General features: G+C 64.6%; 1 protein-coding gene across 3 annotated transcripts in view; it reads left to right on the forward strand.

The window, feature by feature from the left end:
* The first annotated feature begins 2,279 nt into the window (after positions 1–2,279).
* The window catches only part of WSCD1 (WSC domain containing 1), a 30,838-nt gene continuing 19,697 nt past the window's right edge, over positions 2,280–13,420 (forward strand). Inside the window, exons 1-2 of one of the 3 annotated variants that reach the window (XM_077893131.1) lie at positions 2,280–2,381; positions 10,825–11,504. In XM_077893131.1, coding sequence (XP_077749257.1) covers positions 11,078–11,504 — 427 coding nt within the window. In that variant the 5' untranslated portion in view covers positions 2,280–2,381; positions 10,825–11,077. Of the gene's footprint in view, positions 2,382–3,355; positions 3,487–10,031; positions 10,279–10,824; positions 11,505–13,420 lie in introns of those variants that run through there. The other 2 variants (XM_077893130.1, XM_077893132.1) reach the window with 2 other exon arrangements.

A 13,420-nucleotide genomic window follows, 5' to 3' on the forward strand; every position in this document is an offset into this window, starting at 1 on the left:
AAGGAGATGACAGACAAAAACCATGTGCCCCGGGTCACGATGGGGTGAAGGTTTTGTGCAGCCCAGGAACTGGCCGGCAAGGTGGCTGCTTTAAGTAGGACATCAGGATGGCCGCGCTGCGGGGGAGGCACGCCATGAGCCTGCTGGGTCAAGAAAGTGCCCATGTGCGGCATTTCTGGAGTGCGGAAGCTTGGGGAGAGCTCCTCAGATGGTATTTGCTAAAAAACATTATATGTTTATTCTGTGGCAGACCACAGGCTACACATGTCATGACATCGGGTCACCAGCAACCCTTCCACCACACTGTGTGTTTCATGCTTCCCCTGCCTGGAATGGCGCCTGCTCCCTAGAGCCCCGATAAAGCCGACTTCTCCTCTAGGAGTCCATGGAAATGTCACCTCCTCCGTGAGGCCTCCCCTGATTTCCTCCAAACTTTTGGTGTCATATGCATCCATGCACACCCTGCTATTTGCCCTCCCAGCAGCCATCATCCTCCTTGTGCTTTGCTACCCCCAGAGGAACACTTTTGACCACGTGGTGATGAGCTTGAAGCTACAGCCTCCCAACGGACACAGCAGAGCTCCTTCTTTGTTGCACATGCTCACTTTATGCATTATTTCATTGTCCCGTTCTTCACACTGGAAATTCTTTGAAGAGATCCCTCCTTCTTTTCTTTTTTTTTTTTTTTTCCCCTCCTTCTTTTCAAAGAGGCTTCAGTGGTCAATACTAATGCAATGGACGTCTTGCTCAGTGAATAAGTGAAAACATGGGTGGATGGAAGGATGGGTGGATGGATGGTTGGGTGGATGGATGAATGGATGGGTGGGTGGAAGGATGGATAGATGAGTGGATGGATGCATGAATGGATGGATGATGGATGGGTGGGTGGATGGAAAAAAGAAAGGATGGATGAAAGGATGAATGGAAGGATGGATACATGGGTGGATGGACAGATGGAAGGATGGATGGGTGGATGGATGGATGCATGGATGGATGGTTGGGTGGGTGGGGGGATGGAAGGATGGGTGGATGGATAAGCCAGCAGGTAATATGAAACTAGGAGACAATGTAAATACTTGGGGTTCAGTCCCTGGATCCAAAAAGAGAGGAGCAGATGGGGTCTAAACCCAAAGACAAGAGGTGGGATTGAAGTGGGAGCAGATGGTCAGGTCCCTAGTCCCAGACCTGCAGGGAGAGGGAGGCAGTGCTCTGCCAGGGGTAACTAGATGTGTCAGTTCCACGGTGGGACCCCCACAGAGGTCCCCGTGGTATTAGGTACCTCCTGGGATGTGGACAAAGATGACATGCGGACCACTGTCAAACAGTTCTACCCGTGCAGACGTGACAGCTGTGAGGCAGAGCTGGACAGTGGTCGGGAGTGACAGCTAGTCCAGGCGGCCTCCTCATGACCTCTTGTCTGTCACCTTGTCCCAACTCTGAAACACCCCTGGCTGTCTGGACACCTGACAGGTGGTCCGAGCCCCATAACCAAGCCCTTGTCCACCACTTCCTGGCTTCCATCCTCCTCCTTCCTGCTCCACATGTCTCCCAAGTCAGCAGACGCCCCTACCTGTGCCCCCGGAAGAGGCTGCATGGCACGCCCCTGGACGGCTTTGCACAGCAGGTGCAGTGTGGCATGGGGCACAGAAGTGGCACAGACACACAGTGGACGGCTCTTCTCTTGTCATGAAGCAACTCTCCTCCCTGGCAGTGGCCACAGGGGTCTTCCTGGCTGAATGCTGTCCCCGGTGACCTCCCCGAGGGGCTGGGCTAACAACACTCCCCTGAGCTCTGTTTGCTGGGAGCGTTGGGCATTTATCCGCCTTCGGGCCACAGGAGCTTCCTCTGTAAAATGAGCCGGTGAGGGCAGCCCCTGACCTCCTGTGAGCCCCCAGGGAGATAATGGGCAGGGGGAGGGGGCCAGGACCAGCGTCGCCAGCATGATCCTCTGCACACATCCGCAGTCTGGGAGGGATACACGTGGGGCTATTCTGCAAAGCTGGGAATGCCAGGGCAGTGCCGGATGTGGATCTCACCCCGGTACCCTCGCCCAGTGTCCTCAGGGCTCCAGGGGGGGCTGACTCTATTCTGACTCTGGGGCTTGGCTGAGCGAATGTCAACAAGTCCCCTTCCCCTCTGGGTGCCGCTTGGCTGACCTCCATGAAGCGGGGCTCCAACGGGTCCCAGTCTCATCCTCTCCTTGCCCGCCCTGCACCTGTTGCAAACAGGCTCCTCAGAGTCTTGCCAGGCAGCTCTGCCCCTAGCGGTTGTTGGAGGCATGAAACTCCCCTTTCAGGAAGACAGGGTTAGAGCCTCGCCACCGCCACCTGCTCCTGCAGCCTCTGCTGCTGGTCCTCAGCCTCCCGGAGCCTCTAGCCGCGGTGAGGACAGGGCCCGCTGGTACATCCGCAGGGGGTGGCACTGTGGCTGGGGGGACTTCTGAGGGGCAGGGGCAGGGGAGAGGTGTTGAGGGGAAATCCTTAGGGTTGGATCCAGCCCTTATTTAGAGGGGGATTGTGGATAGCAGAGTGATTGTATACCTGTGTGTCCGTATCAGAGCCTGTCTGCCTCGTGTGTCACACACGAGTGCCTGTGGGTCAGTGCCTAGGCCGACTCCACACCAGAGTGTGTCTGTTAGTGGTCTCTGGTGTGGGGCATGGCAGGAAGGAGTGGGTCGGCCCTGAGGGTGGAGGGTCGGTGTGGGGGCAGTACAGTAGCAGGTGGCAGCACCCTGAGTGTGCAGGCTTGGGAGGTGGTGTCCGTGTGTCTGCTCGTGGGGTGGTGATTCCGTGTGTCCGAGTCCAGCCGTGGATGGGACAGTGACCCGGTGTGTGTCTGTGTGTTGGAACCAGAGTACCACCAAGTGTGTGACCCTGTGTGACCCTGTCACAGCGTCCTGGGTCGCCTGTGAGTGAGTGGGACAGAGCACAGGGTGCGTCCGCGGGGCTGGGAACAGGGATGCGGTGTGTCCTGTCCTCTGTCTGAGTGAGTGTGGCAGTGCCGCGTGTTGTGTATACGTGTGCCGGAGTGTGAGCACCAATGCACTGCTGGGTGTGTGCATCACGGGGGGGGGGGCGGCGTGCGTGCGCGTGTGCACCCGTGTGCACGCGCCCGGGCAGCTCACGCGCGTCCTTGCTCCGCCGGGGTGGCCGGGCTCGCGGGCCAGGTCCGGGCGCGGCCCCCGCCCCCAGCCCGAACCCCCTCCCACGCGGCGGCCGGAGCGGCGCGGGCGCCTCTAGGACCCGGCGGCGGCCGGCCGCTGTCCCCGGGCCGCGCGAGTGAGCATGTGCAGAGCCCGCCGCCCCCCGCGCCCGCGCCCGCCCCCCGCGCCCGCCCCCCGCGCCCGCCGCCGCCCGCCGCCCCGAGCCCCGGAGCCTCTGCCTGGAGGCGCGTCGGGCCGCTCGCGAGGGCGCGGGGGCTGCGCGGCTGCGGGGCCGGGGCTCGGACTCGGTGCCCGGGGCGGGCGCCCCAGCCGGCGATCACCGGGTGAGTCCTGCCCCCGGGCGCGCCGCCGGGACCCCGCCCGGACCCTCGTCGCTCCTTCCCAGCCTCCCAGCCGCCCGCGAACAAGTTTGTGCAGACGCGGCCGGCGCGCGGCAGGGCTGCACCTGCCTGGGCTCGGGGCGGCTGGCGGGGGCGCCTCTGGGGCCGGGGCGGGGAGTGGGGTGCGCGCGGGCGCCAGGGAGGGCGCGGGGTGCACCTGCTTGGCTGGGGCGACCGGCCAGGGCGAGGAGTGGGGGAGCACGCGTGGGGGCAGCGATCGGGGCCCGGGGTGGGCGGGGGCGCGCAGGGCAGCTTTGGATGCGTTCTACACCCGCCCTTAACCGCCCGTGTCCGTGGAAGGGAGGCCATGGGCCGCGGCGGTGGGCGAGCGCGGGGTTGGGGTGCGCGCTGCCTCTCCGGGAGGAGCCGCGTCCCCGTGGCAGCTCCCCTTGCTCCGCGGCCAAGCCAGGCTTCCGGCCAGCGGAGGCTCCGTCTGCCTCTCCGGGAACTTGAACGGAGGCAGAGAAGAAGGCGAACCGAACCGTATTGCTGGTGCATTTGGTCTGGAAAATATCCCCAGCAGAGCCCTGCGCCCCCCCCCCCCCCAGGTGGGGACCCACACGGGACTGGGGGCTGCTAATTGTGTTTCTCCTGTGTGTCCTGAGCCTCGGGGTGGCCAGTCGATGGGGGGTCTGCTGGTCCTCCCCAGGGAGGTAGGGGCACAGAGGTCCAGCTGTCCATCTCTGGGCAGGGGGAGGCTGGCACCGAGGTCTGGCTCCCTCCCCACCGGCAGGGAGTGACTGTCCACACGGGCCCTTCCAGGGCTGCCCCCAGACAGACAGACTGGGAAATCCACTGTACTTTCCTGACCGCAGCAGATGCCACCACCCTTTCTGTGGCCTGAACGGCGTGCTTGGGTTTGTGGAGTCACTGGGGCCATCCTTGGTTGGGCCATCCTGAGTCAGGTCAGGAGATGGGGCCTAGGATATGGGGTTAGGGAAGCGAGGGGTGGGGGGGGCGGTGGAGAGGACGGAAAGGCTGGCCAGCCTTGCTGTGTGCAGCAGCTCCTTCCTGAGGGCTGCAGGTGCTGGACAGGAGGCAAGGGGGGCTCCCCCAAGGATGCCCCTCACCCCCCATCACATACTGTTGGCTAGGGTCTCGGAAGTCCCTGGGAGACGGTGCCCCCATGGGCCGCAAGAGCCCCGGGTCCTGTGAGGAGCGGCAGGGAGCAGGAACGTCAGTCTCCTGAGCACACTCGAGGTCAGGGCAGCTGGGCAGGCTGCTGGGCTGGTGCGCTGAGCCCGGGGGTGGGGGTGCCCGCAGCCCCCACCTGCAGCTGCACCTCCCATCCTCAGCGTGAGATCTCCTAACTCCTCTGGAAGGATGCTCAGTTTGGTGGTAAGCACACCCCGCTGTCCAGCAGGTGTGGGGGCCCTGCGGGGTGTGGCCCATGGCCTTGCAGCACACCCGGCTGGAAGTGAAGTAAAGCTTAGGTTAGGCAGAAGGCCAGGCCCTGTCCCTTCCCTCCTGTCCACCTCACCAGACAGAAGGGGATGATGCTCTGGGCTCCCAGTTGGTGGGCCGCCAAAGCCCGAGTGTCCGGCCAGGTCATTGAAGGGCCAGCACTGGGGAGTGAGTCACGGAGCTGGTTCCCGTGGAGTTGGCCTGCAAGGCCCCCGGCGCCCCACGCCTGGAGGCCGCACTGAAATCCTGCTGAGCAGGCGCTTGTGAAGGGCTGCTTCCCTGGTGGGCAGTCCGGCCTGTGCTTCCATCCGGCTCAGCCCCAGGGCCGCCCGTCCCTCACGGGCTGCACTGAGGTCAGGGCCCAGGAGTGGGCTGGGTGCAGGGTGGACCCTCGGGGACGTCATCCAGGGATGCGCCTGACCAGCATGCCCACCAGCGGGCCACCCTGCTCACCTGGGGAGTGCGTGCGTGACCATACCCTGTCCTTGGGCCTCCAGGCCTTGTTGTCACATGGTTTCTTCTAACCTTTCCTTGCTGGTGTTGATGGGCTGCCTGCACGGTGTTCACGAGTGTGCCACTTTTGGAGAATGTGGTTGGAGAGGAGCTGCCTGCCCTTGTGGATGGGGGACGCAGATGGGGGAACAGGCTGGGTTAGTTAACTTAGGGGGTCAGAAACAAGGCGCACCTATTGGCTACGGGGTCCCCTTCCTTCTGCGTGGCTTCTCTTCTCCATGAAGACACTGGGCAAGGTGAGCCCCTCCGGGAGGGTGGCCGTCTTGGCCTGAGGCCCGCAGGGTTCTGAGGGCAGGAGCGCCCCGGGCACCCCATCCTGTAGCGACTGCAGGGCGGGGCTGAGGTTGCGGGTTCCACACACTCGCCCAGGCACTTCCGAATTGCTGGGAGGGATTTGGAGAAGCATGTGAACGAACAAAATGGGGTTCTCCAGGAGCAGGGCCCCGCGGTAGCCCAGACAGGTTGTGACAGGCTGCTTCGGGGGAGCGTTGGGCTCCCTCCCATCAGCCCGCAGAGGAGGGGAGTCGGCAGCCCCCACGGTGGCTCCCTGCTGCCTTTCCGGATCTGCACCGTGGGGCTCCCTGGACGTGGGCTGCGTGGTGTGTGCGGCACATCGGGAAGCGCGGGTCTGGTGTAGTGAGCCCTCAGTGAAGGCTGGGTGGGGACGCGGGCCCTCTGTGATTCCTTCGTTGGGGGCTGATGGGGAGGTGGCGCATTCACGCCTGAGCGAGCAGGTCATTCCAGGCGGGTCATTCCAGGCACGTGGAAGCACCCAGTGGGCTCTGGGGCTGGGTGTGAGCCGCGCTGGTGGGAACCTCAGCATCCCTCCTCCCCGTCACGGTGCACACAGTCTCCACCTTTCTCTTATGTTTTATGCCCTCTTAGCAGCTTTTCTTATTTTGGGCTTTTTCATTGAAGTCCTGCATTCAGATCAAAGTACCTGGGTCTTCAAAGCTGGGGATCCCCACCCCGTTCCCATTTCCCAGACCTTGTCCCGCCCGAGGGCCCAGACATTTAACGTCAGGGAGTCCTTTGCTCTTTGGTCTGAGCCTCCAAGATGCAGAGGCGTGGGCACCAGGGTGAGGGCGGCCGGGGGCACAGATCTGCTGGGGGTCTGTCCTGCACTCCACCCAGAGCGGAGGGGCCCCCAGGCTGAGAGGAACCGTGGGGAGAGCAGCGTGGAGCCCTGACTCCAGGCAGGATGCATCACCCAGGTGTGGTTTACCCAGCATCCCTGTCCTACAGTGGGGCTCTGGGGGCGGGGGGTGGCTCTGCCACAGATCAGGAAGGCTTCCTGGAAGGGGTGGCACTGAAGCTGAGCCTTGATGGTCACAAGGCATTTCAGAGTTATGTCAGGGTCACAGGCCCCCCCAGCCCATGGAAGAGCATGTGAGGGGACCCCACATGACACAGCTCACGCTGGCCAGGAGACACTGTGCTTGGGACGCAGCCTTTCCAGAAGGGGCCCCGAGGACCTTGGGCTGGGCCGTCCGAGTCTTGGGGAGTCGCCACGAGGGGCAGCAGCACTGATTCTTCCTGTGAATGAGGCCACCGTCCTGGGCTTTGGTGATGGCAGGGAGCTGAGTGCATGGAGGCTGGGCTGGAGGCGGGGACAGGCAGTGCCTGGCTGGGGGCTCCCCAGTGCGGCTCCCCACCCCCCGCCCTGGGTCCCGAGGCTGAGGACACCCCCCATCCTGCAAGCTGGAGCTCTGAGTGGCCGGGACCCCATGGCCCATCTCCTGGGGGACAGTAGCATGCTGGGCCCCGGGCCTCCATCTGTACAGCTCTCGCTCCCTGGGGAGGGTAGCTCTGAACCCGGGGTCAGGAGGGGACCCCTGCCAGCTCTCCTTCCAGCCCCCAGGCCCCAGGGGCTGCCTGCTGTCCTCTCCCCATTGCCCCCACCCCCCGAGAGGCAGGCACCATGGGCCTGACACCTGTCCACCCACAGGCTGGGCACCTGCTGCCCCTGAGGCCCAGACAGCAACAGAGCAACAGGAGAGGGCCCCAGCTCCCCCGGGATCCCCAGGAGCTCTGTGCCCCCTTTCCCTCTCCTCCCCGAGGCCTGCCCTGGTCTGGGCAGGGCAGCGAGCATCCACCTGTGTCCAGCCCCGGGACAGGCTGAGCCCCACACCCCCTCCTGATGAGGGCCTGGGCGAGGTCCCTAGAGCACCTGCTTGATTCCAAGATGGGAAAACTGGCCCAGGCCCCCAGCGGAGGGGCCCAGGAGCTGGCACGCTCCCCCACACGCTCACTCACATGGCAGCATCTGGGACACTGGGCTTGGGGCACACCGGGCACGACACCTGCGGCTCGGACCCGGCGTGATTTTAGGGAGGTGCTGATGGAAGCGCGTGGGAGTCCTTGCATGCAGCGGGCGCAGGGGGGGCTCCAGAGCAGGTGGCCCAGGCAGGGGGCGTGCGGCCCTGTGGTCCGACGGCAGGCAGTGGGCCTCACCCCACGGGGCGTGGGGGCTGCAGCTCTGGGGTGGGGGAATGCCGGGCACCCACGGGGGTGGGGTGGGGGTGACCGCGGCCCAGCTGGGATCTTTCCTCACATGGGAGCAGCTGCCAACAGCTGGGGGTGGTTTCAGGCAAGGATGAGGCACCAGGCCTGCCCCAGGGAGTGGGGGTACAAGGGACACCAGGGGATGGGTCACACCTGCCGCGGCCCCTCCTCTGGCTCTTGCTCCCTCATTTGCCTCCTTGGTGTTCGTAACTTCTCAGGAGCAGGAGTTTCAATGGCAGGGCTGAGCTAGCTGCCCCACATCGTAGTTGAGGAGCCTGGGCTCCGTCCTGAGCAGCACCTCACCCCCGGGGCTGTGGGGTGCCGCAGGCACCACTGATGGGTGCTGACCTGGGCGGGCAGGCCATGCTGTGGGGCTGACCCTGCGCTCCCCCCACACTCCTTGGAGCCGCCCTCTCTGCGGGCTGCGTGTAACACATCTGGTAGGATGGGTGCCCTGCTGGAGGGGCTGCTGGCCTCAGGGAGGGTGGGCATGGGTGGGGAGGAGTGCAGGGTGGGGGACCCCCCCTCCACCCCCCACAGGTGTTCTGGGCTGGGAGTCGGCCTTATAATGGAGAGTTTAGGATGGCGGCCTGCTTTATAGGATTTCAGGGGCCGTCCCTGCCCCCAGGCGCAGCCCCTCCCTGCCAGGAGGCCCTCTGGGATGGGTGACTACAGAGGTGGGGTCCTGGGGGAGCCTAGGGGTGATCCCTGGCTCTGCGAGCACCCACCCACCATGTGTGGCTTGTGGGGACTCCAAGCTGTGACCATACATTCACAGTGCTAACCCGCCACCCCCTCCACCCCATCTGCCCCAACCCCTTCCCTCCACAGCCAGAGTCTGGCTATGTTCATTTTAGAGGGTTTTTCTCAAACAGAACCCCAGGTTCATCAGCAGAAGCCTTTTGCAAGCAGACCCGAGACCCCCTCCCTAGAATGACAACACGGACAGGGGTCACACCTCGTGGCTCCTGCTGCCTCAGGGTCCTGGCTGCTGGGTGTCAGCGCTCGCCCCAACTCCCCCACATTTGGGCGCGGCCTGAGAGCTCGGAGCCCCTGGACCCCATAGGGGGAGCAGCTTCTCGACCTGAGGATTTGCCTCTCCGGTCATCCTCTCCTTCACCTTGAAGAGCGTACTCAGAAACGAGGATCGCTGCATGTACAAGGCCGGGCAAGCTCTGCGCTGGGGTCGGGGTTGCAAACATGAGCCGGGCGCAGGATCTTGCCTGGAGCTGGTCACAGGCCACCGTGGGTGATCCACAGCTTTCTGGGCGGGGTCAGCTGATGCCAGGAGCCGGGTGCTGGGTGCTGGGCCAGGGGTCAGCCCAGGCTGTGGGACGGCAGAGGAGTCTACCCCAGTGTGTGCATGTGGTGGCAGTGGGGTGGTCAGGGAAGGCTCCCTGGGGGAGGTGGCACCCAGGCTAAGCCCTGGAAGATACCCGGGGATTCACTGGGCCTAGAGGGTAGATGAGGCCCAAGAGGAGGCAGCAGAGACTCTGTGCTCAGGAGGCTCCCTTCGTCTGGGTGCGCGCATCCCTGTGCGCGAGCCCCGGGCCTGGGGCGGGATGAGCTGGTTGGAGCCTGGTGTTTATCCCAGAGCCCTGGGGTGGGGGTTGTGAGTAGGGCAGCGCCCGTGAGCAGGTGTGCATCGGGAGGGTGGCCCTGGCGGCCTCTTGGAGCAGGAGGCACAGAGAGCAGCAGGGATTTCTGGGGATTTTCTCTGTGGCCTCACAAATCCGATGGGGCAGGGAGAGTCTGGGAGACCCACTGCAGGCCCCCACCCTGCACTGTTGGCCCAGGACCTGCCCACACCCCCACCCCTGGCCCCCAGGATATGCACAGACCCCGCACCCCACCCCAGGACCTGCCCACACCTCCCCACCCGCTAACCCACCCCTCCCCCTCTGGTGATGGGAGGGGGTAGGGGGTCGGAGGGGGGTGGCCTCATGGGCTCTGGGGGCGGGCTGCTCTGGCTGCAGAGTCTTCTCCCAGGATGCCAGCCCCTAAGAGCCCAAACACCTCTTTTCTGCTCATGCTGGGCTGGCTGAGCCCCACGCACAGAGCGGCCATTGAGGGGCTGCGGGCCTGGCGGGGGTCCCAGGCCGCGTTAGTCACGCTCCCAGGAGCTTTTCTTCCTGGGACAAGACCGTCCTTGTGCTCAGGGCCACCCTCGCGCGGCGGCCCGGCTCCCGGCAGCTGCAGAGCCCCCCTCCCCGAGCAGCGAGCAGCACACTTGAGGGGCGCCGCCGCAGGAGCCTGGGCCAGCGCGGGGCGCCCTCCTGCTTTCCCACCAGGTGCCCACCTCCGAGATAGCAGGTGCGTGCCCACACCCTCTCCCCTGCTCAGCCCAGTGACCACTGCAGAAGCAGTTTCTAGAACAGTTTCCAGTCCTGAGGCACCCCCAGCGGGGACTTGGCAGGCCGTTCGCATGCATGGGGCACCTGCTGCTTATGGGTACCTTGGCTCCTCTGCCGGCTGAACGACTCGGCAAACTATCTTTGCCTCCAATCGCCTTGCCTGTAAAATGGGGCTCCTACCCCTTCCGCCTCGCTGGGCTGCCCCGGGGTCAGTGCTCAGGTCAGGGCCTGGCTGGTGGAGTCTGTCACAGTCCCTCTGTCACGGGATCTGCTCAGTTGTGGGGATGGGGGTGTCATTCCCCATTGGTGGGGAGGCTGAGGCTGGAATAACTGCCCAGGGGCACACAGCCGGCAGCTCGCAGGGCTGTGCCTGGAGCCCTGCGCTCTGTCGGTGCATCCATAGCACAGGTGTCCCGTGGGTAAACTGAGGCAGGAGCCTCAGTGCCCACCCCCCCCACACACACACACACCGTGGCATCTAAGCGTGCTCTTTCTGCTCTTCCAGATTCCGCAGCCGGGGATGTGTGTCCGTGTAGCTCAGCGATGGTGAAGCTGGTGACACAGGGGCAGAAGCCACAGCTGCGGGGTCCTGTAGCCGGAGACGCGTGATGCTGCCCCCAGCGCACCTGCTGACCCTGAGGAGCACAGGCGGGCACCGGGACGCGGGGATGAGGCCTCTGGAGGCCCCGGCCTCCCTCCCACCTGGGCGTTAGGAGCCGTGCCCAGGCTCCAGCCGGGAGCCCCTCTGTCCCGGGGGCATGGCCAAACCCTCCTTCCGGCTGCAGAAGCTGCTCCGCCGCACCCAGTTCCTGCTCTTCTTCCTCACGGCCGCCTACCTGATGACCGGCAGCTTGCTGCTCCTGCAGCGAGTGCGCGTGGCCCTCCCGCCGGGACCCCGCGCACCTGGCCCCCTGCAGGCCTTGCCGGTGGCCGCCGTGGCGCTGGGCGTGGGCCTGCTGGACAGCCGGGCGCTGCAGGCCCCCCGTGTCAGCCCAGAGCTGCTGCTGGGCGTGGATGTGCTGCACGGGCCCCTGGCGCGGCCCCGGCCTGGGCCCCGCTGGCTCCGCGGCCGAAACTCGGAGCTCCGCCAGCTGCGGCGCCGCTGGTTTCACCACTTCATGGGTGACCCCCAGGGGCCGCTCGCCCCAGGCCCCGAGGCTCCCAGGCCCGCCGCTGGCAGCCGAGGTAGGTGCTCCCCCGGGGGCCCTCCCCTGCCCGGGGTGGCTCCCAAGACCCCGTAGGCCCCGCAGGCCCACTGCTCCCATCTACATCCTCAGGAGTCCTGCTGTCACCCGCGGGACAGGCCCCACATCCCGGAGCGCGTGTCCCGGCTTTGTGGCAGGCTTGACGGTCAGGTGGACATGTCCCCCAGCGTCCCCGGGGCCCCGAGGCAGCAGGGACAGAGACTAGAGCCCCAGGGCTGCAGCCTCCCCCAGAACTCCGGGCACGAGCCGCGTCTGCACAGCAGTGTCAGCAGGTGATGGTGGCTCGTGCAGGCTGAGAGCCCAGGGTGGGAGGGCCTGGGGCATCTGTGGGCACTGGGACCTGGCAGCTGTATCTTGTCTGTAACCAGTTCCATCGTTTGGCATTTATGGTGCGTGTATAAATGTACCACATGCAGGAATTACCGTAATGGTTGGATCCCGATCCTACGGGGGAAAACTCTGGGGTGCAGAGGTTCAGGCAGGTCCCGCCATCACCCTCCCCTGAAGCCCTGGCCTATCTGGGGTGTGACCCCAGGTGCTGGCAGGGAGTGGAGAGGGAGTCGGGGAGGGGAAGGTGGCAGAGGAGGGATATGGAGGGCAGAGTGCGTATCTGGGAGTGCAGCCTGGAGGCAGTGGGTCAGGAGGAGAGCCAAGCCTGGCAGTCTGGCTTTATCCTCAGGATGGTGGGAAGGTCCAGGGACAGGGAGGAGCCCTGTGGCCCTCGTGATGGTGAGGGAGGCCCAGAGGATGGCAGGCTCCTGATATCACAGAAGGGTGTTTCTCAGGAAGTGACCTAGGTCAGAGCCCTGTGCTGTGGGGTTTGTCAGCGGGGCTTCCCCCAGGCTGGGGGGGGGGACACCGATGGTGCATGCAGCCCACTGTGTGCAGGCCTGCCTGCCGAGTGTAAGCCTGCCCTAGCACCTGGGAGTCTGGGTCTCCATGCAGCCTGTACTACCCTGCCTCACTCAGACTAGAGTATGAACGACTGCTAGTCAGCATGGAGTCCTTGGGGAGCCGCTGTGAAGAAGCACAGGTGTTGACAATGGACCTGAGCTTGTCTCTTGGTGCTGGGGTCACTGGCTCTGTGACCCTGGGCAGACTGGTCTGCACTTCTTGGGGTTCCACGTGTGAGTCTACTAGGCTCTGTGCACTTGAGACCTGGGGGTAGGTCTTTATGACCTGGCCCTCAGAGGGCAGGGCAGGGGTGACCCTGTAGAGCCCCAGGGATCTCCCCCTAGTGAAGGGGTGGATGGGGTACACCAAGCCATGCTCAGGCCCGGAGGGTGGCGGTGCACTGCGGGTGTGGGATGGTCAGCACAGTGACCACCAGGAGCACCCGGGACCAGCGCAAGGAGGGTGAGTGGCCGGCTCAGCAGGAGCGTGTGGGCGGCCCCCCACCCCCACCCAGGACAGGAGGAAGCGTGTGTGCCCTGGGGGTAGCGGGGGCATCCTGCAGAGCAGGGGGCCGCTGGCCCGTGATCCGCCCCCGAGCTTGTCACGAGCATGGTGCGCCCCCGGGCCAGCTGCTGGGGCTACAGACAAAGAGGGCGGCTCTTTGCGGCTGGGCAGGCGGCCACGCTCCTGGCCGGGGATCCTGCGGAGCGCGGAGGCTGCGGGAGGCCCATCCATCACCCGGCATTTCATTATACCTTGGACAACGTCCATAATGGAGTAAAATGTCAGGAAGTTTACTAGGGGAGAAATAGTAACTTCCCACCGCCAGTTTGTTTTTTATTGATAGTGATTCCCAAAGACGTTCCAATATCTCCAAAGCCATCGTTAACGGCCTCGCGGCGTGTCCGTGTTGATGTGCAAATGAACAGTTGCGGAGTCACAGACAATAATGCGCTGCCTCCGTTTTAGCTGAAAGCAATAAATCCGCCTCAGAATGTGTCC

This window comes from Canis aureus, chromosome 3 (assembly GCF_053574225.1).
Source record: "Canis aureus isolate CA01 chromosome 3, VMU_Caureus_v.1.0, whole genome shotgun sequence".
Lineage (NCBI taxonomy): Eukaryota > Metazoa > Chordata > Mammalia > Carnivora > Canidae > Canis > Canis aureus.